Source organism: Bos grunniens, chromosome 2 (genome assembly GCF_055505025.1).
Source record: "Bos grunniens cultivar Pamir isolate PY7600 chromosome 2, Bosgru_T2T1.0, whole genome shotgun sequence".
In the NCBI taxonomy this organism is placed as follows: domain Eukaryota; kingdom Metazoa; phylum Chordata; class Mammalia; order Artiodactyla; family Bovidae; genus Bos; species Bos grunniens.
Window position 1 is genome coordinate 74595741 of NC_141166.1, and position 25018 is coordinate 74620758.

General features: G+C 36.8%; 1 protein-coding gene across 4 annotated transcripts in view; it reads left to right on the forward strand.

Annotated features, from left to right (window-relative positions):
- The window catches only part of RAB3GAP1 (RAB3 GTPase activating protein catalytic subunit 1), a 110961-nt gene that overhangs the window by 24070 nt on the left and 61873 nt on the right, over positions 1 to 25018 (forward strand). For all 4 annotated transcript variants that reach the window (XM_086351118.1, XM_086351088.1, XM_086351096.1 and 1 more), the window contains exons 4-5: positions 18876 to 19008; positions 22046 to 22124. In XM_086351118.1, coding sequence (XP_086207244.1) covers positions 18876 to 19008; positions 22046 to 22124 — 212 coding nt within the window. The remainder of the gene's footprint in view (positions 1 to 18875; positions 19009 to 22045; positions 22125 to 25018) is intronic.

Consider the following 25018-nt stretch of genomic DNA (forward strand, 5'->3'; position numbering starts at 1 on the left):
AGCGGAATAATCCTAATCTAAACTGAGGGCCAGCCAGACTACCTGTGAGGATTAGAACGTGTATAGATGGCTGTTTTTTTTTTTTTTCTTCTTTAATGATTAGATTTAATTTTTAATTCATCTCTAGTTGTTCTGACCATAAAGATACTGAATTGGAAACTTTGCCATGAAACATTCATTAGTGTTACAAACTATGTTATATATTACAGTCATTTTACAGCAAACAAAAATACTCAAATGTAGCAAGTCTACTTCATAACCAAATGGGTGGAGAGAGTAAAGTCTGCCTTCTATATTAAATATGTTCTTTCATATTTTTGCTGTGTTTTTGAGTTAAAATTTTTGGTCGTCGGGAGAACAGATATCTGTTGAGAATTGAATTCTTTGTTTTTATTTGCATTCTACTTGGCCAGTATACTTGCATATTTGTTTTGTTATAGGAAAAAAACTGCAAAACAGTTTTAGAGTCACATGTGACTACAGAAACACTTGTTTGTATTATTCCAGAAATAGATGAAATGTCCAGTGAGAGGTATTTTGGCTTTTTTTTCCTTTAATCTTTTTTTTTGGTCTTTAAAGATTACTATGTGTTCAGATTTGAAACTACTAGTGGCCTTTTCAGACAGGATAGATGCAGAACATTGTGATTAAGAGAATCTTCTCAGTCTTAATTTTTTATTGCGATAAAATTTATATATTATACAAGTCACCAATTTGGTGTACAGTTCAGTGGTTTTTAGTATATTGTCAGTTTTAAAACAATTACCACAATCAGTTCTGGAGCATTTACATCACTTCCCCTAATAGCCCCATCCCTGTTAGCAGTCATTTCTCCCAGCCCTAGGTAACAGTTAACCTATTAATATTTTCTGCCTCTATAGATTTGCCTATTCTGAACGTTGTGTATAAATGGAATTGTGCAATAGATAGCCTTTTGTAACTTGCTTTTTTCACTTAGCATAGTTTTCAAGGTTGGTCCATGTTGTAACATATATTAGTATTTCACTTATTTTCATTGCCATATAATATTCCATTGTATGGACATACCACCTTTTGTTTATCCATTCATTAGTAGATATTTGCATTTTTTCACCTTTTGGCTACTATGAGTGATACTTCTATGAAAGTTCAGGTACAAGTTTTTGTATGGACATATATTTTCAAAAAAATTTTTTATACATACCTAAGAATGTAATTGCTGGATCATATGGTAACTATTTTTAACTTTTTGAGGAACTTATCTGTTTCCTCAAAGTGGCTATACCATTTTACATTTATATAAGCAGTGTATAAGGGTCCTACTCTTAACACATCCTCACCAATACTTGTAATCGTTTTAAAATTAAAGTGTATAATTGGCTTATAATATTGTATTAGTGATCAGTGTTTTTATAGATGATACTCCATTTATAGTTATTATAAAATATTGGCTATCTTCCCTCTGCTGTACCATATACCCTTATAGCTTATTTTATACATAACAGTTTGTACCTCTTGATTTCCTACCCCTATCGTGCCCCCCCCGACCCCCCACCCCTGCCCACTGGTAACCACCAGTTTATTCTTTATATTAATATTTGTGATCCTGTTTTGTTTTGTTAAATTCATTAGTTTGTTTTACTTTTTAGAGTCCATGTATAAGTGATATCATAGAGTATTTGCCTTTCTTTGTATGATGTAGTTCACTAAGCATGACACCCTCCAGGCCCACCTGTGTTTTTGTAAATGGCAGAATTTCATTCTTTTTTTGTGGCTGGGTGATATATGTGTGTGTGTGTGTGTGTGTGTGACATCTTCTTTATTCATTCATGTGTTGAGGAACGCTTAGGTTGCTTCTCTATCTTGGCTATTGTAAATAAGGCTAGTATGAACATTGGGTGCGTGTATCTTTTTAAATTAATATTTTTCACTTTATTTGGCTATAAACCTAGGAATGGAATTGCTGGATCATATGGTAGTTGTATCTTTAGTTTTTTGAGAACCCTTCATACTCTTTTCCACAATGACTGTACCAGGTTTCATTCCCACCTACAGTATATGAAAGTTTCTGTTTCTTCACATACTCACCAACATTTGTTTGTTGCCTTTTGATGATAGCAATTCTGATGGGTGTGAGTTGGTATCTCATTGTGGTTTTAATTTGCAATTCTCTCATTAGCGATGTTTTAATGGGCCCATTGGCCATCTGTGTGTCTTCTCTGAAAAACATCTACTCAGGTCTTCTGCCTATTTTTCTTTTTTTTAATTGATTTGTATGAGCTGTTGATATATTTTGAAAATTAAGCCCTTGTCAGTCACATTGTTTGGGTTGTGTTTTTGTTTGTTGAGAGTTTCCTTTGCTGTGCAAAAGCTTTTAATTTTGAATTGGTCATGTTTGTTTATTTTTGCATTTTATTTCTTTTGCCAACTAGGAGACTGATCTTTGAAAATATTGCTATGATTTCTGTTAAAGAGTGTTTTGTCTGTGTTCTCTTCTAAGAGTTTTATGGTATTATGTCCTACATTTAGATCTTTACATCATTTTGAATTTATTTTTGTATACTTGTGTGAGGGAATGGCTTAATTTCATTGTTTTACATGTATATTCTTGCCTCTTTTTTTGTGGATTAATTGACCATTGATGGTTTATTTCTGGGCTCTTTTCTGTTCCATTGATCTTTGTGTTTCTTTGTGGCAATACTGTGTTGCTTTGATTACTGTAGCTTTGCATATTATCTGAAGTCTGAAATAGTTACACCTCCAGATTTGTTCTTTATTTTTCAGAATTGCTGTGGTAATTCAGGGTCTTTTGTGGTTCCATATAAATTTTAGGATTAGTTCTAGTTCTGTGAAAAATGTCATCAGAATCTTGATAGGGATTGCATTTTATCTGTGATTGTTTCGGGGTGAATATTATGTTAGCTGTGAGTTTGTTGTAAATGGCCTTTGTTACATTGAGATAGTTTCCTCTGTACACACTTTGAAAGTTTTTATCATGAATGGAAATTGAGTTTTGTCACTTGCTTTTTCTGTGTCTATGAAGACGATAAAATGGCTTTTGTCTTTCCTTTTGTTCACGCGGTGTGTGTTATTAATTTTATGTATGAAAAACCATTCTGGTTACCCTAGGATGATTCCAACTTGATCATGGTGATTGATCTTTTTTATTTACTGTTGGATTTGATTTGCTAATATATTGTCAATGATTTTTGCATCTATATTCATCAAACATAATTGGCCTGTAATTTTCCTTTTTCATAGTATCTTTTTCGAGTTTTGGTATAAGGGTGATGATGACTTCATAGAATGAATTAGAGAGTGTTCTATTCAGTTTTTGGGAATAGTGTGAGGATAGTTATTAGCTCTTCTTTGCCTGATAAAATTCCTCTGTTAAGCCATTTGGTTTTGGACTTTGGAACATTTTTGATTACTGATTCAGTTTCACTACTAGTGGTCAATCTCTTCAGGTTGTCTGTCTTTCTGATTTAGTCTTGGAAAATTATATGTTTATAGAGATTTATCCATTTCTTCTAGATCATCCAGTTTGTTGGTATATATAATATGTTCATAATATTCTCTAATGGGTTTTTTTTTTTTTAATATCTGTGATATCAGTTGTAATTTCTCCTCTTAAGCTCATTTTCTTTGAGTTCTCTTTTTATTTTTTTCAATCAGCCTGGCTAAAGGCTTATCAATTTTGCTTATCTTTAAAAAACATAGCTTTTATTTTCATTGGTTATTTTTCTCTCATTACTTTTTTGATCTGTTTATATTTTTCCTCTCTTTGTTATTTCCTTCCTTTTGCTGACCTTGGGCTTTGATTTTTCTTCTTTTTCTAAATCCTTTAGATGGTAAGTTAGGTTGTTTAAGATTTTTCTTATTTCTTGAGAAAGGCTTGTATTGTTACCAACTTCCCTCTTAGAACTGCTTTTGCTGCATCCCATAGATTTTGGAAATTTGTATTTTGATTTTCACTTATCTTGAGGTATTTTCTGATCTCTTCTTTGATATTTTTCACTGGCCTGTTTATTTATGAACTTAAAAAAAATTATGCATGTGGCTGCACCAGATGTTTAGAATCTGCCTGCAGTGCAGGAGACCTGGGTTCTATCCCTGGGTCGGGAAGATCCCCTGGATGAGAAAATGGCAACCGCCTCTAGTATTCTTTCCTGGAAAATTCCATAGACAGAAGAGCCTGGTGGGCTACAGTCTATGGGGTCACAAAGAGTTGGGCATGACTGAGCGAATTAACACTTTCACTTTCACCAGATTTAGCTGTGGCTTGCGAACTCGTTTAGTTGGCGGCATGCAAACGCTTTTAATTGCAGGTGCGGGATCTAGTTCCTCAACCAGGAATTGAACTGGACTCCCTGCATTGGGAGCGTGTAGTCTTAGCCATTGGACCACTAGGGAAATCTTGACCCATTGACTTTTTTTTTAATACCATTTTGTCCAGTCTCCATGTGTTTGTGTTTTTCCCACTTTCTTTCCTGTAATTGATATCTAATATCATACTGACGTGGCTGGAAAAAATACTTATTATTTCTAGCCTCTTAAATTTGTTGAGACTTGTTTTGTGGCCTAGCTTGTGATCTATCCTGGAGACCATTTCATGTTCACTTGAAAAGAATGTTTATTATGCCAGTTTTGGATAGGATGTTCTACACATCTCTATTAAGCCTAACTGGCATAACATGTCATTTAAGATTACTGTTTCCTCATTGGATCATCTCTCAAGTTACATGTGGTGTTAAACTCCCCTACTAGTACTGTATTATTGTCAGTTTTTCCTTTTATGTCTGTTAATATTTGCTCTATATATTTAGGTGCAACTGTATTAGGTGTACATACAGTAATAAATGTTATGTTCTCCCTTGTATCAATTCCTTTATTATTATATAATGCCCCTTTTTCTTTTGTTGTAGACTTTTAAAGTCAACTGTGTCTGATAAGAATATCGTTCCCTACCTTTCTTGTCATTACCATTTGCATGAGATAACTGTTCCATCTCCTCTTAGTCTGTTTTAGCTTTGAGGTGAGTTCCTTGAATTTAGTGTTTAGATAGGTCTTTTTTTTTTTTTTTTAATCTTATAAGCTGTGTTATGTCTTTTAATTAGAATAGTCCATTGGCGTTTAAAGTGGTTATTGAAAAGTATGTACTTATTTTGTTACCTGTTTTCATTGTGTGTGTGGGGGGGGCATGTCTCCATTCTTTTCTTTTACTTTCTTCCCTGTGATTTGATGATTTTCTTTAGTGGTATGCTTGGGTTCCTTTCTCTCTAGTTGTCTGTTTTAGGGTTTTGATTTGTGGTGACTGAGTGGTTCATGTATTTTGACCTCTAACTATACCTACTTGTTTTAAACCGATAGTCATTTTAGTTCAAACTCATCTTAAAAGATCTACATTTTTTTTATTCCCCTTCCTGACGTTTAGTGTTTTTTGAAATTACATTTTCATATTTATCCCTTCCCTGGTGGTTCAGTTGGTAAAGAATCTGCCTGCAATACAGGAGACCTGGGTTAAATTCTTGGGTCAGGAAGATCCCCTGGTGGATAGTATAGCAACCGACTCCAGTATTCTTGCCTGGAGAATCCCATGGACAGAGGAACCTGGAAGACTACTGTCCATGAGGTTGCAAAGAGTCTGACACAACTCAGCAACTGAAACTTTGATTCATCCCTTAATTGTTTCATGTAGTTATAGTTGATTTTACATTTTTTATCTTTTAATTTTCATACTAGTTTAAGTGGTAGATCTACTTAAAGTATGAGCCTTTATGAGTGGGGTTTTTCCTTTCCTGTAAATTCTTACTTCATTTTGTAGCCTTTTCATTTCCACTTACATGACCCTTTAACACTTCTTGTGGGAGTGTTGATTGAACTCTTTTAGTTTTTGCTTGTCAGAGAAGTTTTTTTATTCCTTCTTCAATTGTGAATGATAACCTTGCTGAGTAGAGTATCGGAGGTTGAAGGTTTCACAGTGCTCCCTTCTGGCCTGAAAAGTTTCTATAGAAAATCAGCTGATGGCCTTTGAGAGTTCCTTTATATGTGACTGTTTTTCTCTTGCTGCCTTTAGAATCTTTTTTACTTTTGCCATTTTAATTATGATATGTCTTATTGTGGTCTCTTTGGGTTCATTTTGATTGGAACTTTCTGTGCTTCCTGTACTTGAATGTATATTTCCTTCTTCTAGTTTGGCAAGTTTTCAGTCATAATCATAATTTGATAAACTGTAATACATTTTTTACTCCTTTCTCTCTCCTTCAGGGACCGCTATAATGTGAATGTTAATATGCTTGATGTACAAAAGGTCCCTTAAATTTTTCTCATTTTAAAAATGTTTTTCTTTTTGCTGTTCTGATTGTGTATTTTCCATTATTCTGTCTTCCAGATCACTTATGTATTATTTTGTATTACCTCAGTTCAGTTCAGTTCAGTTGCTCAGTCATGTCAGATGCTTTGCGACCCCATGAACGGCAGGCCTCCCTATCCATCACCAACTGCCGGAATCTACCCAAACCCATCCCATTGAGTTGGTGATGCCATCCAACCATCTCATCCTCTGTCGTCTCCTTCTCCTCCTGCACTCAATCTTTCCCAGCATCATGGTCTTTTCAAATGAGTCAGCTCTTCACATGAGGTGGCCAAAGTATTGGAGTTTCAGCTTCAACATCAGTCCTTCCAATGAACATCCAGGACTGGTCTCCTTTAGGATGGACTGGTTGGATCTCCTAGTTGTCCAAGGGACTCTCAAGAGTCTTCTCCAACACCACAGTTCAAAAGCATCAATTCCTCAGTGCTCAGCTTTCCTTATAGTCCAACTCTCACATCCATACATGACCACTGGAAAAACCATAGCCTTGACTCGACAGACCTTTGTTGACAAAGTAATGTCTCTGCTTTTTAATATGCTGTCTAGGTTGGTCATAACTTTTCTCAAAGGAGCAAGCATCTTTTACTTTCATGGCTGCAATCACCATCTGCAGTGATTTTGGAGCCCCAAAATAAAGTCTGTCACTGTTTCCACTGTTTCCCCATCTATTTGCCATGAAGTGATAGGACCATATGCCATGATCTTAGTTTTCTGAATGTTGAGCTTTAAGCCAACTTTTTCACTCTCCTCTTTCACCTTCATCAAGAGCCTCTTTAGTTCTTCTTCACTTTCTGCCATAAAGGTGGTGTCATCTGCATATCTGAGGTTATTGATATTTCTCCCAGCAATCTTGATTCCACCTTGTGCTTCTTCCAGCCCCACGTTTCTCATGATGTACTCTGCATATAAGTTAAATAAGCAGGGTGACAATATACAGCCTTGACGTACTCCTTTCCCTGTTTGGAACCAGTCTGTTGTTCCATGTCCAGTTCTAACTGTTTGTTCCTGACTTGCATACAGGTTTCTCAAGAGACAGGTCAGGTGGTCTGGTATTCCGATCTCCTTCAGAGTTTTATCCTTTCAGTTTATTGTGATCTACACAGTGAAAGGCTTTGGCATAGTCAATTAAACAGAAATAGATGTTTTTTGGAACTCTCTTGCTTTTGCCATGATCCAGCGGATGTTGGCAATTTGATCTCTGGTTCCCCTGCCTTTTCTAAAACCAGCTTGAACATCTGGAAGTTCACAGTTCACGTATTGCTGAAGCCTGGCTTGGAGAATTTTGAGCATTACTTTACTAGCGTGTGAGATGAGTGCAATTGTGTGGTAGTTTGAGCATTCTTTGGCATCGCCTTTCTTTGGGACGGGAATGAAAGCTGACCTTTTCCAGTCCAATGGCCACTGCTGAGTGTTCCAAATTTGCTGGCATATTGAGTGCAGCACTTTCACAGCATCATCTTTCAGGATTTGAAATAGCTCAACTGGAATTCCATCACCTCCACTAGCTTTGTTTGTAGTGGTGCTTTCTAAGGCCTACTTGACTTCACATTCCAGGATGTCTGGCTCTAGGTGAGTGTGAGTGATCACACCATCATGATTATCTGGTTGTGAAGCTCTTTTTTGTACAGTTCTTCTGTGTATTCTTGCCACCTCTTCTTAATATCTTCTGCTTCTGTTACATCCATCCCATTTCTGTCCTTTATTGAGCCCATCTTTGCATGAAATGTTCCCTTGGTATCTCTAATTTTCTTAAAGAGATCTCTAGTCTTTGCCATTCCATTGTTTTCCTCCATTTTTTTTGCGTTGATCACTGAAGACGGCTTTCTTATCTCTCCTTGCTATTCTTTGAAACTCTGCATTCAGATGTTTATATCTTTCCTTTTCTCCTTTGCTTTTCGCTTCTCTTCTTTTCACAGCTATTTGTAAGGCCTCCTCAGACGGTCATTTTTCTTTTTTGCATTTCTTTTTCTTGGGGAAGGTCTCGATTCTGTCTCCTGTACAATGTCATGAACCTCTGTCCATAGTTCATCAGGCAGTGTGCTGTTAATTCTTTTTAGTGTGTTTTTCATTTTAGTTATTGCAGTCTTCAGGTCTGCCTGATTCTTACTTATTTTCTAGTTCATTGTTAATATTCTCACTGTGTTCATCTATTTTCTTTTCAAGTTCAGTTAGCATTCTTAATTACTAATGATTTGAACTCTTTATCTGATAAATTATGTTTTAGTAGTTGTTTTTTCAGGTGTTTTCCCCCTGTTCTTTTGTTTGAAACAAATGTCTTCTCATTTTGATTAACTTTCTCTGTCTCTGTGAAATTAGGTTAAAGTTACCTATCATGGTCTTGAAGGAGTGTCCTTGTGTGGGAGCATTGTTAGCAGTTTGTATGTGCCTGGTGGTTTTGGTGGGAGAGCTGGATGTGAAATGATCATGGGTCATGATGGCTGTCAGCTATCACCTGGTGGGAGGTGGGGCTGGAGATAGAGGGGCTAAAAGCTGGAGCTTCTATGATTCGTGGCTGTTTTAGCCCTGTGGGGGTGGGTCCCAGGGTGCTGTAGCAGAAGCCTTGAGGGTCAGTTCGAGCAGGTTTTGTTTCCTCTTAAGTGTGTGCACTCCCCACTCTTGGCAATGGCACCTTTGCCCTGGAGGGGAACTGTGCTGGAGCAGTTGGGGACAGAGCAAGCTCTTAATGTGTGCTGGGTTTTGTCCTGAATTGGTCCCAGCACACACCAGTTAGAGCTCTGGACAGTTCTGTATCTGTTGCCTCTCTGAGTGTTAGCATGACCACCCTTTGGCTACATTCCTCCTAAATGCACACTCTCCTTGGTTGCAACAGCCTTTCTCTCATGGGTAGCGGCATTATTGCTAGAGGTGCTAGAGCAGGCACTTGGTGTAGGCCATGGTGCCCACACTTTAGTGTGATGAGAAACCAGCCAGAAACTAAGGAAGTTTCACTCTTCTTCCTAGGCCTTGTTCTTGGGAGTAAGCAAGCATGTGTGTGTGTTCTTCAGTTACAAAGTTTTGCTTTCTTCTAGCTCTCCTATAAGTTCTGCTAGTTTTCAGAGATGGGACTACCAGACCACCTGACCTCCCTCTTTAGAAATTTGTATGCAGGTCAGGAAGCAACAGTTAGAACTGGACATGGAACAACAAACTGGTTCCACATAGGAAAAGGAGTACGTCAAGGCTGTATATTATCACCCTGTTTATTTAACTTATATGCAGAGCATCATGAGAAACGCTGGGCTGGAAGAAGCACAAGCTGGAATCAAGATTGCTGGGAGAAATATCAATAGCCTCAGATATGCAGATGACACCACCCTCATGGCAGAAAGTGAAGAGGAACTAAAAAGCCTCTTGATGAAAGTGAAAGTGAAGAGTGAAAAAGTTGGCTTAAAACTCAACATTCAGAAAACTAAGATCATGGCATCTGGTCCCATCACTTCATGGGAAATAGATGGGGAAACAGTGGAAACAGTGTCAGACTTTATTTTTCTGGGCTCCAAAATCACTGCAGATGGTGACTGCAGCCATGAAATTAAAAGACGCTTACTCCTTGAAAGAAAAGTTATGACCAACCTAGATAGCGTATTGAAAAGCAGAGACATTACTGTGCCAACAAAGGTCCGTCTAGTCAAGGCTATGGTTTTTCCAGTGGTCATGTATGGATGTGAGAGTTGGACTGTGAAGAAAGCTGAGCGCCAAAGAATTGATGGTTTTGAACTGTGGTGTTGGCAAAGACTCTTGAGAGTCCCTTGGACTGCATGGAGATCCAACCAGTCCATTTTGAAGGAGATCAGCCCTGGGATTTCTTTGGAAGGACTGATGCTAAAGCTGAAACTCCAGTACTTTGGCCACCTCATGCGAAGAGTTGACTCATTGGAAAAGACTGATGCTGGGAGGGATTGGGGGCAGGAGGAGAAGGGGACGACAGAGGATGAGATGGCTGGATGGCATCACTGACTTGATGGACGCGAGTCTGAGTGAACTCTGGGAGTTGGTGATGGACAGGGAGGCCTGGAGTGCTGCGATTCATTGGGTCGCAAAGAGTCGCACACGACTGAGTGAACTGAACTGAAGGAGGTGGATTCCTGTTGTTGTACAATATGTATGTGACTTGGACCACTTCTTTCTCTGAGACAATATCTGAGCCTGAGATATCCCCCTCCTTTTCTGTGTCCCTTCCTAACGCTGCAGGTCCTGATAGCTTTTGCTTACTTTCTACCTGACTTCTTGTGGATCTTGTCTCATAGTTGTCGTTGTAGAAGAGTCTTTCTGTCATTCTTCAATTTATTTACAGTATGAATTGCTCCACGTGTTGCTGTGTTCCTGTGGGGACATAAGCTCAGTAGTATCCTTCTACTCCACCAGTTGATCTCCTCCCTTGTTTCTGTGTTTTAAATTATAACCATCCTGGTGTTTATGAAGTGATGTCTCATTGTGACTTTAATTTGCATTTTCCTAACGGCCATTCATACTGAGCATTTTTGCATGTTCTTATTGGCCATTTGTATATCTTCTTTAGAGAAATATCTATTCCAATTCTTTGTCCATTTTTAAATTGAATTATTTTTCTTCTTATTATGCATTTGTAAGTGTTCTTTAAGTCTGTTACGAGATATCTGATTCACACATTTTTTCCCATTTTCCATGTTGCAGCATGTATCATGGGTTGTCTTTATTTTCTTGATGGTATCTGTAGTTCTTGCTCCTATATTTACATGTAAGATCCATTTTGAATTAATTTTTGTGCCTAGCATAAGGAAAGGTTCCACCTTCGTTTTTTTTTTTTTTTAATTTTGTATGTGGTTCTTCAGTTGTCCCCAAATAGATGGTGTTTTAGTATTTGTATTTCAGTACTGCAAACATTCAAAAGGATTCCTTCCATCAGTGCAAGAAAATATTCACTTTTGCTCTATACTGAGATTTTGTTTACTTGGGTTGCACTTTCAAATCACATGGAGTTTTTCAAAAATTTTAGTGTTCAGAGAGACACAACCTCAGATATTCTGATTTAATTATTTAAATTAATTAAATAATTATTTAATAATATTAAATAATTATTTAATTATTCTATTGTGGAGTCTAGTTATTAGTACACTTTTTAAAAGCCTTGTGGGTGATTATAAAGTCTATTAGGTTCAGAACCATAGCTCTGTGCTCCTCAAAAAATGAAATGGAAAACCACCCACTATATTTTATGCTTTACTATATTTTCCTCCTTTTCAATAATGTGTTGTTTTTATCAGTAGAAAGAAAAAATTTTTCAATAATTGGTTAAACAATAAATTAGATAGAATTTTAGTTTTAAAATGAAAGATTATATGTTTAATGTTGGGTTGTTTATGATATGACGTTTGATTCTGGTAAATCAAACTAAATCTTAAAAATGACTTATGTTAGGTGTTACAGAAAATCTCTTAATCCAGGAAGGCAGTGGGCTTACCTGTCTGTGTTAATTTGTACAGTGAGGAAATTAATTTCAGTAAGAACTCAACATGACTGTCACGTACGTCAATTCAAGTCAGAGAATACCTTTAGGATTGGGTTGTGTGCTATTTCAGGTAGTTAGACTAGATCTCAGTCTATATATTCTGTATAGTTACTGAAATATGTATAATATATTTGGAAAATATGGTTTTCTGACTATTGAAAGATAATTTCTAAGATACTTATTAAGCATGTAGTCACTTTCAGGTTCTGAGCTGCGAAGAATAGGCTGTAGTGTTTGTTCTTCACAGTCTAATTGAGAAGTAGATATATAAGTGACTTGAATAAGATGCTGTTCTATAGATTTAAATAAAACACTGAGAATCTTTACCTTTCGTGGCAATAAAGCAGATTTCCTATAGGAAATAACATTTAGAATGCATTTTGGAAAATGAATATATGAAAGGTATGCCAAGAGAAATAGAGAAGAGCAGGATAAATCATGCATAGATATCAAAGATAAAGCATATTTCTGGGGCAATACAAGTTGTTAGGCACTGTAACATAGGTAAATGGAAATGAACTGTGGAAGATAAAACTGTAAAAGGGTGGGGTCAGATGTGTGGGCTTTGTATGTCTACCAGTGTAAGTACATGCCATAGCAAACACCCTCTTCCAACAACACAAGAGATGACTCTACACATGGACATCACCAGATGGTCAACACCGAAATCGGATTGATTGTATTCTTTGCAGCCAAAGATAGAGAAGCTCTATACAGTCAGCAAAAACAAGACAGGGAGCTAACTGTGGCTCAGATCATGAACTCCTTATTGTCAAATTTAGACTTAAATTGAAGAAAGTAGGGAAAACCAGTAGACCATTCAGGTATAACCTAAATAAAAACCCTTATGATTATACAGTGGAAGTGACAGATTGCCTGATAGACAATCTGCCTAATAGACAGATTGCCTGATGAACTATTGATGGAGGTTCATGACATTGTACAGGAGACAGGGATCAAGACCATCCCCATGGAAAAAAAATGCAAAAAAGCAAAATGGCTGCCTAAGGAGGCCTTACAAACAGCTGTGAAGAGAAGAGAAGTGAAAAGCAAAGGAGAAAAGGAAAGATAGACCCATTTGAATGCAGAGTTCCAAAGAACAGCAAGGAGAGATAAAAAGCCTTCCTCAGTGATGAATGCAAAGAAATAGAGGAAAACAACAGAATGGAAAAGACTAGAGATCTCTTCAAGAAAATTAGAGATACCAAGGGAAAATTTCATGAAAGATGGGCTTGATAAAGGACAGAAATAGTATGGACCTAACAGAAGCAGAAGATATTAAGAAGAGGTGGCAAGAATACACAGAAGAACTGTACAAAAAAGAGCTTCATGACCCAGATAATCATGGTGGTGTGATCACTCACACTCACCTAGAGCCAGACATCCTGGAATGTGAAGTCAAGTAGGCCTTAGAAAGCATCACTACAAACAAAGCTAGTGGAGGTGATGGAATTCCAGTTGAGCTATTTCAAATCCTGAAAGATGATGCTGTGAAAGTGCTGCACTCAATATGCCAGCAAATTTGGAACACTCAGCAGTGGCCATTGGACTGGAAAAGGTCAGTTTTCATTCCAATCCCAAAGAAAGACAATGCCAAAGAGTGCTCAAACTATTGCACAATTGCACTCATCTCACACACTAGTAAAGTAATGCTCAAAATTCTCCAAGCCAGGCTTCAGCTATACGTGAACTGTGAACTTCCAGATGTTCAAGCTGGTTTTAGAAAAGGCAGAGGAACCAGAGATCAAATTGCCAGCATTCTCTGGATCATCAAAAAAGCAAGAGAGTTCCAGAAAAACATCTACTTCTGCTTTATTGACTATGCCAAAGCCTTCGACTGTGTGGATCACAATAAACTGTGGAAAATTCTGAAAGAGATGGGAATACCAGACCACCTGACCTGCCTGTTGAGAAATCTGTATGCAAGTCAGGAACAAACAGTTAGAACTGGACATGGAACAACAGACTGGTTCCAAACAGGGAAAGGAGTACGTCAAGGCTGTATATTGTCACCCTGCTTATTTAACTTATATGCAGAGTACATCATGAGAAATGTGGGGCTGGAAGAAGCACAAGCTCGAATCAGGATTTCCGGGAGAAATATCAATAACCTCAGATATGCAGATGACACCACCCTTATGGCAGAAAGTGAAGAAGAACTAAAGAGGCTCTTGATGAAGGTGAAAGAGGAGAGTGAAAAAGTTGGCTTAAAGCTCAACATTTAGAAAAGTAAGATCATGGCATCTGGTCCCATCACTTAATGGGAAATAGATGGGGAAACAGTGGAAACAGTGTCAGACTTTATTTTTGGGGGCTCCAAAATCCCTGCAGATGGTGATTGCAGCCATGAAATTAAAAGACGCTTACTCCTTAGAAGGAAAGCTATGATCAACCTAGACAGCATATTAAAAAGCAGAGATACTACTTTGCCAACAAAGGTCTGTCTAGTCAAGGTAATGGTTTTTTCAGTAGTCATGTATGGATGTGAGAGTTGGACATTGAAGAAAGCTGAGCGCCGAAGAATTGATGCTTTTGAACTGTGGTGTTGGAGAAGACTCTTGAGAGTCCCTTGGACTGCAAGGAGGTCCAACCCGTCCATCCTAAAGGAGATCAGGGCTGGGGGTTCATTGGAAGGACTGATACTGAAGCTGAAACTCCAGTACTTTGGCTACCTCATGTGAAGAGTTGACTCATTGGAAAAGACCCTGATGCTGGGTCTGGAGGGGTTGGGGTGCAGGAGGAGAAGGGGACAACAGAGGATGAGATGGCTGGATATCATCACCGACTTGATGGACATGAGTCAGTGAACTCCGGCAGTTGATGATGGACAGGGAGGCCTGGCGTGCTGTGATTCATGGGGTCGCAAGGAGTTGGATAGGACTGAGCGACTGAACTGAACTGAATACTGTCTCAAGTGCTGTAGCAAGGTAAATCTTAAAATCAGATAGTATACTTTTCATCAAATTATTTTAGCTACTCTTGGTTCTTTGGATTTTCATATTAGTTTTAGAATCAGCTTGTCAGTCTTTACAAAATGGCTGCTGGGATATTGATTAGGATTTGATTGATTAGTATTGACATCTTAATGGTATTGTGTTTTCCAGTCTGTGTACATGATATCTCTGTTTAGGTGTTTAGTATCTTTTTAGCAATACTTTGAGGTATTTTTAGGTAGAGTTCTTGTTCATCTTTCATTGAGTCTCTGCCGTAGATATTTGATTTTTTTGATGTCTTAAGAGTGATATGTAAAAAAAAATACTAATTTCCCAAGTGTTTGCTTGGTGTGTGTGTGTGTGTGTGTGTGTGTGTGTGCAGATGATTTTTGTATACTGACCTTGAATTCCACAACTTCATAAATTCATTAGTTTTAGTACTTTGTAGATTTGTTTGGACATATTATGTACATAATCAGGCCATTGGTGAAAGAAGATGGTTTTATTTCTTTCCAGTCTGTGTGCTTATTTCTTTTTATTGTCTGAGTAGGGCCATCAGAAGTTATATTTGAATTATTAGATTAATTCTGAACTAAATGTTGACCTTCTGGTTCTAATAGTAAATATAATCTTTACAAATGACTGTATCATAATGCAATTGAAGGAGGGAGGTTGGAGTGTTATTTTTCAATCAAGGTAAATTATCTTAAGTTTGTTCTGCATACAGAATCTGGATGTCCTTTATGTCAAATACAACCAAATCCACCTTGAGATAGCTGTTTGGTAAGGTTGACAGTCATGGTATCTAGAATGCAGGAGTAGGATCAAATGATGTTTCTTTGTATCATTTTTAAAAACTTAGGTTTTTTAAAATAAATATATTTTCTTTAAAATTTTTTATTTTACTTATTTAATACAAAAAATTGTTTTGGCTGTGCTACGAGGCATGCAAGGTCTTAGTTCCCTGATCGGGGCTTGAACATATGCCCCCTGCAGTGGAAAATGCCAAGTCTTAACCACTGGACCACCAGGCAAGTCTACTTTTGTCTCATTTTAAAATAATATTTCATAATGTCATTTGTAGCAACATGGGTGGATCTAGAGATTATCATACTAGGTGAAGCAAATCAGAAAGAGAAAGGCAAATACTGTATGATATCACTTACATGTGGAATCTAAAATATGACGCAAATGAACTTACATATGAAACAGAAACAGTCTCAAAGGCATAGGAAACAGACTTGTGGTTGCCAAGGGGGAGGGGAGGTAGGGGAGGGTTGGATTGGGAGTTTGGGACTAGCAGATACAAACTATTGTATATAGAATGGATAAAGAGCAAGGTCTTATTGTATAGCACAGATACTGTATTCAATATCCTGGAATAAACCATAATGGAATAGAGTATGAAAAAGAATATATAACTGAATCACTTTGCTATACATCAGAAGCTGACACATTGTAAACCAAGTACATTTCAATTAAAAAAAAAAAACAAAAAAACCTCAAAAATTTTTTTTCAGCTTTTTTGCAAGCTTGAAATGGAACTTATCTCTCATTTTCTGGACTTCTCCCCCTACCTTAGTTTTAGATTTCACTGCTTTATAGTGTGCTTTCTTCCTAGCAAACCAAGTTCTTATGTGTATCATTATTTCTTATTGCAGTTTGAGACTTTTGGTTTAGGTAATAGATATCTTAATTTAACATCAGTACTTTGGCCACCTCATGTGAAGAGTTGACTCATTGGAAAAGACTCTGATGCTGGGAGGGATTGGGGGCAGGAGGAGAAGGGGAAGACAGAGGATGAGATGGCTTGGTGGCATCACTGACTTGATGGATATGAGTCTGAGTGAACTCTGGGAGTTGGTGATGGACAGGGAGGCCTGGCGTGCTGTGATTCATGGGGTCACAAAGAGTCAGACACAATTGAGTGACTGAACTGAACTGAACCTCAGTTTAAGAAACCTAACATATAAAAAAAATCCTAGATTTTGATATGTAGCATGTTATTTGTTCAGTCACTCAGTTGTGTCTGATTCTTTGCGACGCCATGGACTGCAGCACATCAGGCTTCCCTGTCTTCCACCAACTCCGAGAGCTTGCTCAAACTCATGTCCGTTGAGTCGGTCATGCCATCCAGTGATCTCACTCTCGGTCATCCCCTTCTCCTGCCTTAAGACTTTCCCAGCATGGGGATCTTTTCTAATGAGTTGGCTCTTCCCATCAGGTGGCCAGAGTATTGGAGTTTCAGCTTCAGCATCAGTCCTTCCAATGAGTATTCAGGATTGATTTCCTTTAGGATGGACTAGTTTGATCTCCTTGCAGTTCCAGGGACTCTCTCAAGAGTCTTCTTCAACACCACAGTTCAAAAGCATCAATTCTTTGGCGCTCAGCTTTCTTTATAGTCCCACTCTCACATTCATATGTGACTACTGGGAAAACCATAGCTTTGACTATATGGACCTCTGTTGGCAAAGTAATATCTCTGCTTTTTAATATGCTGTCTAGGTTGGTCGTAGCTTTTCTTTCAAGGAGCGTGCGTCTTTTAATTTCATGGCTGTAATCACCATCTGCAGTGATTTTGGAGCCCAAGAAAATAAAGTCTGTCACTGTTTCCATTGTTTTCCCATCTCTTTGCCATGAAGTGATGGGACCAGATGCCATGATCTTAGTTTTCTGCACGTTGAGTTTTAAGCCAACTTTTTCACTCTTCTCTCTCACCTTCATCAAGAGGCTGTTTATTTCCTCTTCATTTTCTGCCATACTGTTCATGCGGTTCTCAAGGCAAGAATACTGAAATGGTTTGCCATTCCCTTCTCCAGTGGAGCACGTTTTGTCAGAACTCTTCACCATCACCCATCCGTCTTGGGTGGCCCTACATGGCATGGCTCATAGTTTCATTAAATTAGACAAGGCTGTGATCCATGTGATCAGTTTGGTTAGTTTTCTGTGATATGTAGGATACGTGGTGGTTATTCTCGTCACAAAAAGATTCAGAATTTTATATGCCTTTCCAAGAATACATAAAACTGCTGGATGTTATATGATAGGTATAGTCCAAACAACACTTCTATTTTTATTTTATTTTATTTTTATTTATTCATTTTTTTACTTTACAATATTGTATTGGTTTTGCCATACATCTGCAGGATACAAACAACACTTTTAAAAACTCAGTGACTCACAGAATCATTCCTCACAGTTTCTTATCTAGTTTGGGGCTCTCTGTACTTGGAAGTTGCTGAGTTGGTATTTCTGCCTCTTGGTGGTGCTATGCTGTAATGACTATAGACTTCTCCAGTGGAAAGAACAGCAATGGGAGACTAGAAGCTTTGTGAGAAAAATCCTTTTTTATGATTACATTATGTAAGTAAGGGCGCTATTTGAAACTTTTAATTAAAATGTTTTCCAATCAAATTGATATTTAAGTGAAAATATTTGAATGCCAGAGCTGGATAAAGAAACTCACAGAACCTGTTAAGCAAATAAATGCTACAGATACCATATTACTTAAAGTGATTTTACAGATTTGCTTGTTTCTGAAGCAATTTCTGATCTCCCAGTAATGCTGTGTACTACATAGTGATGTTATTAGATTTGAGATTTTTATAATAAATATTTTATTGTCATGTATTTTTTCTAATTTTTAAAATTTATGAAACCCTTGTTTAACCAGTTTCTGTTAAAAGATACTCAGATTCTGCTGTTGGTAGAGAGAGTTGGGTTTTGGGTTTTTTTTTTTTTTTTGGTATGTGAAGAGGCATGGGATTTACTATATATTCATTATTTTATATAGAGACTCATCTTACCAAAATTGCTTGATTATTTGAAAATTACAATTTTGTTAGGCACTTGATAGTTAATTTTCTAGGGAAATTTTCTTTTTAAAGGACCACTGTGATAAGTCACTTATAAATAATTTCCTCTTGGTTTATTCACTTGTATGTTTTTCCTTTTCCCTTTTGGGGAGGATAAATATAGGATCAAGTTTTTAGATTAAGAGGCAGAAAAAGGGAAAAAAGATTTGTGGTTAAAAAACTAATGATAACTATTGAATATGTTATGGTGGATGTTTTTTCTTTTTTTGTTTTTCTGTGAAATACAGGGTATATTTACTTCTGGGACATGGGAAGAGAAATCAGATGAGATCTCCTTTGCAGACTTCAAGTTCTCAGTCACTCATCATTATCTTGTACAAGAATCCACTGATAAAGAAGCAAAGGATGAAGTACTAGAAGGTAAGTTTTCACTACATATTTTTAAACTCTTGTAAGAGTGATTTTAACTTTAAATTATGAATTTAGTTCACTTAATTAAATAGTATTCTCTGGAGATGTTTTACATATGCACAGTTGTTTCACCACACCTGAAATAGAGTATGATCTTTGCAGAGTAATTATTACAGCATCATTCATTTTTGAATTAGTTAAGTCATTTATTTGTAGAGTGCCTAACATGTGCTAGGGCTTCCCTCATAGCTCAGTCGGTAAATCAACTACCTGCAATGCAGGAGACCCAAGTTTGATTCCTGGGTTGGGAAGATCCCCTGGAGAAGGAAATGGTGACCCACTCCAGTATTCTTATCTGGAGAATCCCATGGACAGAGAGGAACCTGGCGGGCTGTAGTCCCTGGGGTCACAAGAGTTGGACACGACTAACCAAACATGTGCTAGGTTCTGTGCAAAGTCCAATTGAGAAAATGTACATTTCAGTAGGGGAGTTAAAGTCTATAAATAAGTAACAATAATAAAAGGTAAAAAGTGATAAATGCTATCCCAAAGCACAAAGTTTTACTGGAGTTCAGAGGAGAAAAGATCAGTTTTAATCCAGAGAGATCAGAGAAGGTGTTATGGAGAATTAGGTAACTAAGCTGGGCTTTGAAGAATTTTTGAAAGTTGTTTATTGATTAGTCAGTGTTGGCTTTGTGTATGCCCCAGACTTTGGAGGCAGATCAAGTGGATTAAAATTCTGGTTTTTCTCCTTATGGATTACTTGACCTTTCTAAGCTTGACTGATCTCATTTGTAAAATGAAGTAATCCTACCTGGAGGGTAAGTGGGAAGATTTAATAAGATACTGTACATAAGTGTGTATCTCACCATTACTAATGTTATCAGCCTCTTGTACAAGCATTGCAATTAGTATTCAAGCTAGCAAACATCCTTTGCTGCTTAATAAAGGATTCTGAGAGTTTTATTTCTTCCCCCTACAAAATTGCAAAGGTAATTTTAATTTATATTATCATTTTATTTATATTTTTATTGGTGTATAATTGCTTTACAATGTTGTGTTAGTTTATGCCGTACAACAAGGTGAATCAGCTACATGTATACATATATCCCTTCCCTCTTGAACCTCCTCCCCACCGCCATCCCACCCCCTAGACCGTCACAGCGTGGAGCTGAGCTCCCTGTGCTATATAGCAGCTTCCCACTAGCTATTTTACACCTGATGGTGAATATCTGTCAGTCATACCCTCCCAATTTGTCACACATATATTACCAGTTATTTTAAGAGAAGAATACGTGTTAAAATAGTCTTTTTAAAATATAATAATCTCATAATTTATTACTAAGTTGAAATACAATAATTTCTAATTCTGAGTTAATATTTTAATTTTATTAAATTTTGCAAAAAAAAAATTTTTTTTTGCATTTCCTATTGAAATAAAGTACCTGTTTCAGTACCTGGCCCAACGTTAGATGGTGCTTATAGTTGTTAATAGGTCACATTATCCAAAATCTTTGTTCTGAGATTTGCTAGTATAAAATAGTGAGTGAGCAAGGTATTAAAAAGTGTGAATTTTGAATCTGGTCAAATACTCTTTTTCATTCACTCAGAAAATAAGTATGTACAATGAGTGTTCAAGTTTTGAGGGTCAAAATAGATTATCATTTCTAAGTGTAAGCCTGATATATTTTGTACCTTTTCTTACGTAGGAATAAAATTATATTACCTTTTCTATTGTATATATTATTTTCACAAAACAATTAGGTAGCATCTGCATTTAGATTCATAAACTAGGATAGATAATTTGACCATGTATATACATGGATAAGACAATTATACAACAAAATAAAATAAACCAGAATATGGGTATGTATACTTTAAGAATAAGGGGAAGAGGGAAATACACATAGCTGGTGGAAGCCAATACACATAGCTGGTGGAAGCCTAGTAATAGCCTAAAGATTTCTGGGTCCAGCATTCTGCTGATTAATGACGGAAACTGTTCAAGGTATAGAAATCTTGGGTGTTGTTAATTTGTAGAGAAAACATACATCAGGGAAAAGCTATTGTAATAAGGAGGCTTAGAATCAGTGTTTCTGAGATAGACAAAGGAGACTGGAATGATGAGAGATAATGAATGAATTTAAGATAGTTAAGGCATTATTGCTGCATATGTGTATATATTTGGGAGTTTTAATTTGGTTGTGATCGAAGCTGTAACTAATGGTACAAGTTAGAAGCAAATCATCAGCTCAGTTAATTTGGAGATACACATTTAAAACTATATTATCAGAGGTCAGAAGATTTGAGTACTGATTATTTGAATTGCTTATTGCTTTAGTTAAGTAGAGCATCAAGTTATTAGTATTCTATTTATTCTTTTTACAGATTAACAAAATATAAATTTGCTAAGCAAGTATAGCTGTATAGCAAAAGGAAGTATTTTTATGAGCATTTTTTATATTTTGAACTTATTGTGTATTTTCAAGTATAAATAATAATCATTGATGTTAGTATCTTATTACGGATTGTAATGCAAGTACTTCCACATATATGGGTTATAAAGGAGAAAAAGCTTAGTGGTTTTACAAGAATATTTAAGATGGCCAGAGATGAACAAAGGCTAGCTATGGGAGGTGATATAGAATTGACAGACTCTATATATAAATTTTGAAGAAAAGTAAAGACCAAGGGCATGCCAAGAAGAACAAAAAAAACCAAGGCTTTCTAGTAAGGAATGAAGAATTGTTTGAGTCATGATTTAGAAAAATGGAAAATACTATAAACATGGGAATGAGATATATATATATATTTTTTTTTTTTTTTTAGAGACTGGCTTTTTTTTTTTTTTTTTAAGAAAAGAGAGAGCGAGAGAGAGATACCGGTGTCCTTCCAAAGTTTATCTTTAGCCCTAGATGTAAATCCTTAAGCAATGGCAAAACTACATGGACTAGCAAGACGTGTTATAGACTATCTTTAAATTATACGATGAAATTCTGCCTTAGAATGAATGTACTCACTTGTTCATTGTCAAATGTTTCTGTAGATGTTATTCCACAATCTATGCAAGATTTGCTGTGTATGAATAATGACTTTCCTCCCAGAGCACATTGCCTGGTAAGATGGTAAGTATACATTTTACACAAATAACTTTCAGAATGTATGTCAGGGAGGCCCCCAGACTGCCCGCAAGATAGATGATTTGCTGGGAATTCGCACAGGACTCAGCATGTATTGATAGTTGCTCTTACTGCTAGGATTTCTTACAGTGACAGAATGCAAAGCAAAATCAGCAAAGAGGAAAAGTGCCTGAGGCAAAGTTTGGAGGAAGTGCAGGTGCTTAAGAGTCCTTTCCTAATGGAGTCACACAGGGCATACTGAATTCCCTTAGCAACAAGTTGTGACAATACATAATTGTCTACCAGAGAAACTTGTTTGTAGAAGCTCAGCTCTCTCAGGTTTTTAACTAGTGACATGTCACGTACGTACCTTCTGACTGTGACATAAGAAAATTTCAGACTCCTAGAAGGAAAGCAGGTAAACCTGCTGTTTAAACCATGTTGTTTGTACAATTTAGGCACAATAACTTTATTGGTTAGGATAAATGATGTGACCCCTCCCCAAATCCAAGTACCCAAACCCAAATATCAACCAGGCCTTGCAAGTAGGCCTTTCTGAGGGTAGCAGTCACAGGGCCGTTAACTCTCTTTTGCACAGTAGTCATAGTCCAGGTTGTACTTAACTATGATTCTGATGACTAGCATAGAACAATTAAATATAGAAAGCTGCATATATATTGTTGAAAATCGAATTGACATAAAATATTGATCTCAGTTATGTTATAACATCAAAACTCAATTGTGTCTTAGTTATAAATGTGGTATGTTAATTTAAGATTATCACATTTAAAAAGTCTTGTAATCTCTCTGAAGTTCTTATAATTTTTTTCATTTATTCACAGCATTTCTTTATTTTGGAGATGTTAGTGTTAAAACATAACACTATATTCACTCACTCACCAAAATGGCCCAAGCATAAGTATATGGTCAAAAAAGAAGACCTAGTTAAAGGAAATTTGTATACTGGTTTTAATTTACTCTATTGGCCTGAGTCAGTCTTTTGATTTTTTTTTTTTTAATTAAAGAATTTCTAAGGAAAGGGAAGAATGATAATCTGTGTTTCATTCCATTGTGACACATAAAATTATTTGCATATGCAATAAACTGGATAATGTTTCATAAATAGTCCCATTATTTATTATTATTATTTATTTTTGCTGTGCAAGGTCTTTGTTGCTGTGCAGGATTTCCCTAGTTGCTGTGAGGAGAAGCTACTCTGTAGTTGCAATGTGTGGACTTCTTACTGCCATGGCTTCTCTTATTGTGGAGCACAGACTCTATCTAGGTCATGTGGGCTTCGGTAGCTGTGGCTAACTGGCTCTAGAGCACAGTCTCAGTAATGGTGGTACATGGGCTTAGTTGCTCCGTGGCATGTGGGCTCTTTCTGGACCAGGGATTGAACCCCTGTCTCCTGCATTGGCAGGCAAATTCTTTACCACTGAGCCACCAGGGAAGTCCCCATCCTGATTCTCTTATCTTTTAGAATATAAATACATACATTTAATATGACAAAATATATCAGAAGGCAGCATGGTGTCATAGAGTTTGCATTTACATTCATTCATTCAGCATTAATTGATCTACTGTTTGGCCAGGCAGTAGCTCAGGTACCTATTACCTCAGAAACTTTGGGCAAAACTTAATTTCGCTGATTTGGTTTCTAAGTTGGTGAAGTCAAAATAATAAATAATATGTACCGTTGAGAGTATTTGTGAGGATTTAATAAGATAATAACATTATATATATCACATATATATATCAAAATTACAATGCTGTTATATAATTTCTGTTCAGCTTTTTAATATTTCAAGAAAGTGTACTGACACATAGTCCATGGTTAAATATTCATTGAGTGAATTTGTGAAATCTTTCTTTGTGTTAATGAATCACTTGTTAGTGATTTGTTTATATATTAATGAAAATCACTTGTTAGTTTTTTAATGTTCCCATTTTTATAAAATTTTATTTTAGAAATTAACATACAGTAAGTTGGACTTTTTTTTGATGTTCACTGAACTTTAACACATATGTTGTTCATTTGCTAAGTTGTGTCCAGCTCTTTGCCGAACTAAAGCACGCCAGACATCCCTGTCCTTCCCTATCTCCCAGAGTTTGGTCAAGCTTATGTCCATTGAGTCTGTGATGCAATCTAACCATCTCATCCTCTGCTGCCCCTTTCTCTTGCCCTCAGTCTTACCCAGCATCAGGGTCTTTTCCAGTGAGTAGGCTCTTCGCATCAGGTAACCAAAGTATTGGAACTTCAGCTTCAGTATCAGTCACTCCAATGAATCTTTAGGGTTGATTTTCTTTAGGATTGACTGGTTTGATCTCATTGCAATCGAAAAGACTCTTAAGAGTCTTCTCCAGCACCACAATTTGAAGGCATCAGTTCTTCAGCTGTCAGCCTTCTTTATGGTTCCATTCTCATATGCATATATGACTACTGGAAAAACCATAGCTTTGGCTATACAGACCTTTGTTGGCAAATGATGTCTCTGCTTTTTAATACATTGTCTAGGTTTTTCATAGCTTTTCTTCCAAGGAGCAAGTATCTTTTAATTTTGTGGCTACACTCACTCTGCAGTAATTTTGGAGCCCAAGGAAACAAAATCCGTCACCGTTTCCAGTTTTTTCCCATCTGTTTGCCATGAGGTGATGGGACCAGACGCCATGATATTCATTTTTTAAATATTGAGTTTTAAGGTAGCTTTTTCACTCTCCTTTTTTTACCCTCAACAAGAGGCTCCTTAACTCCTCTTTGCTTTCTGCCATTAGAGTGAAAATAATGGTACCATGTACATTCCCTGGTGGCTCAGATGGTAAAGAATCTGCCTGCAATACAGGAAACCCAGGTTCAATCCCTGGCTCAGGAAGACCCCTGGAAAAGGGAATGGCTACTC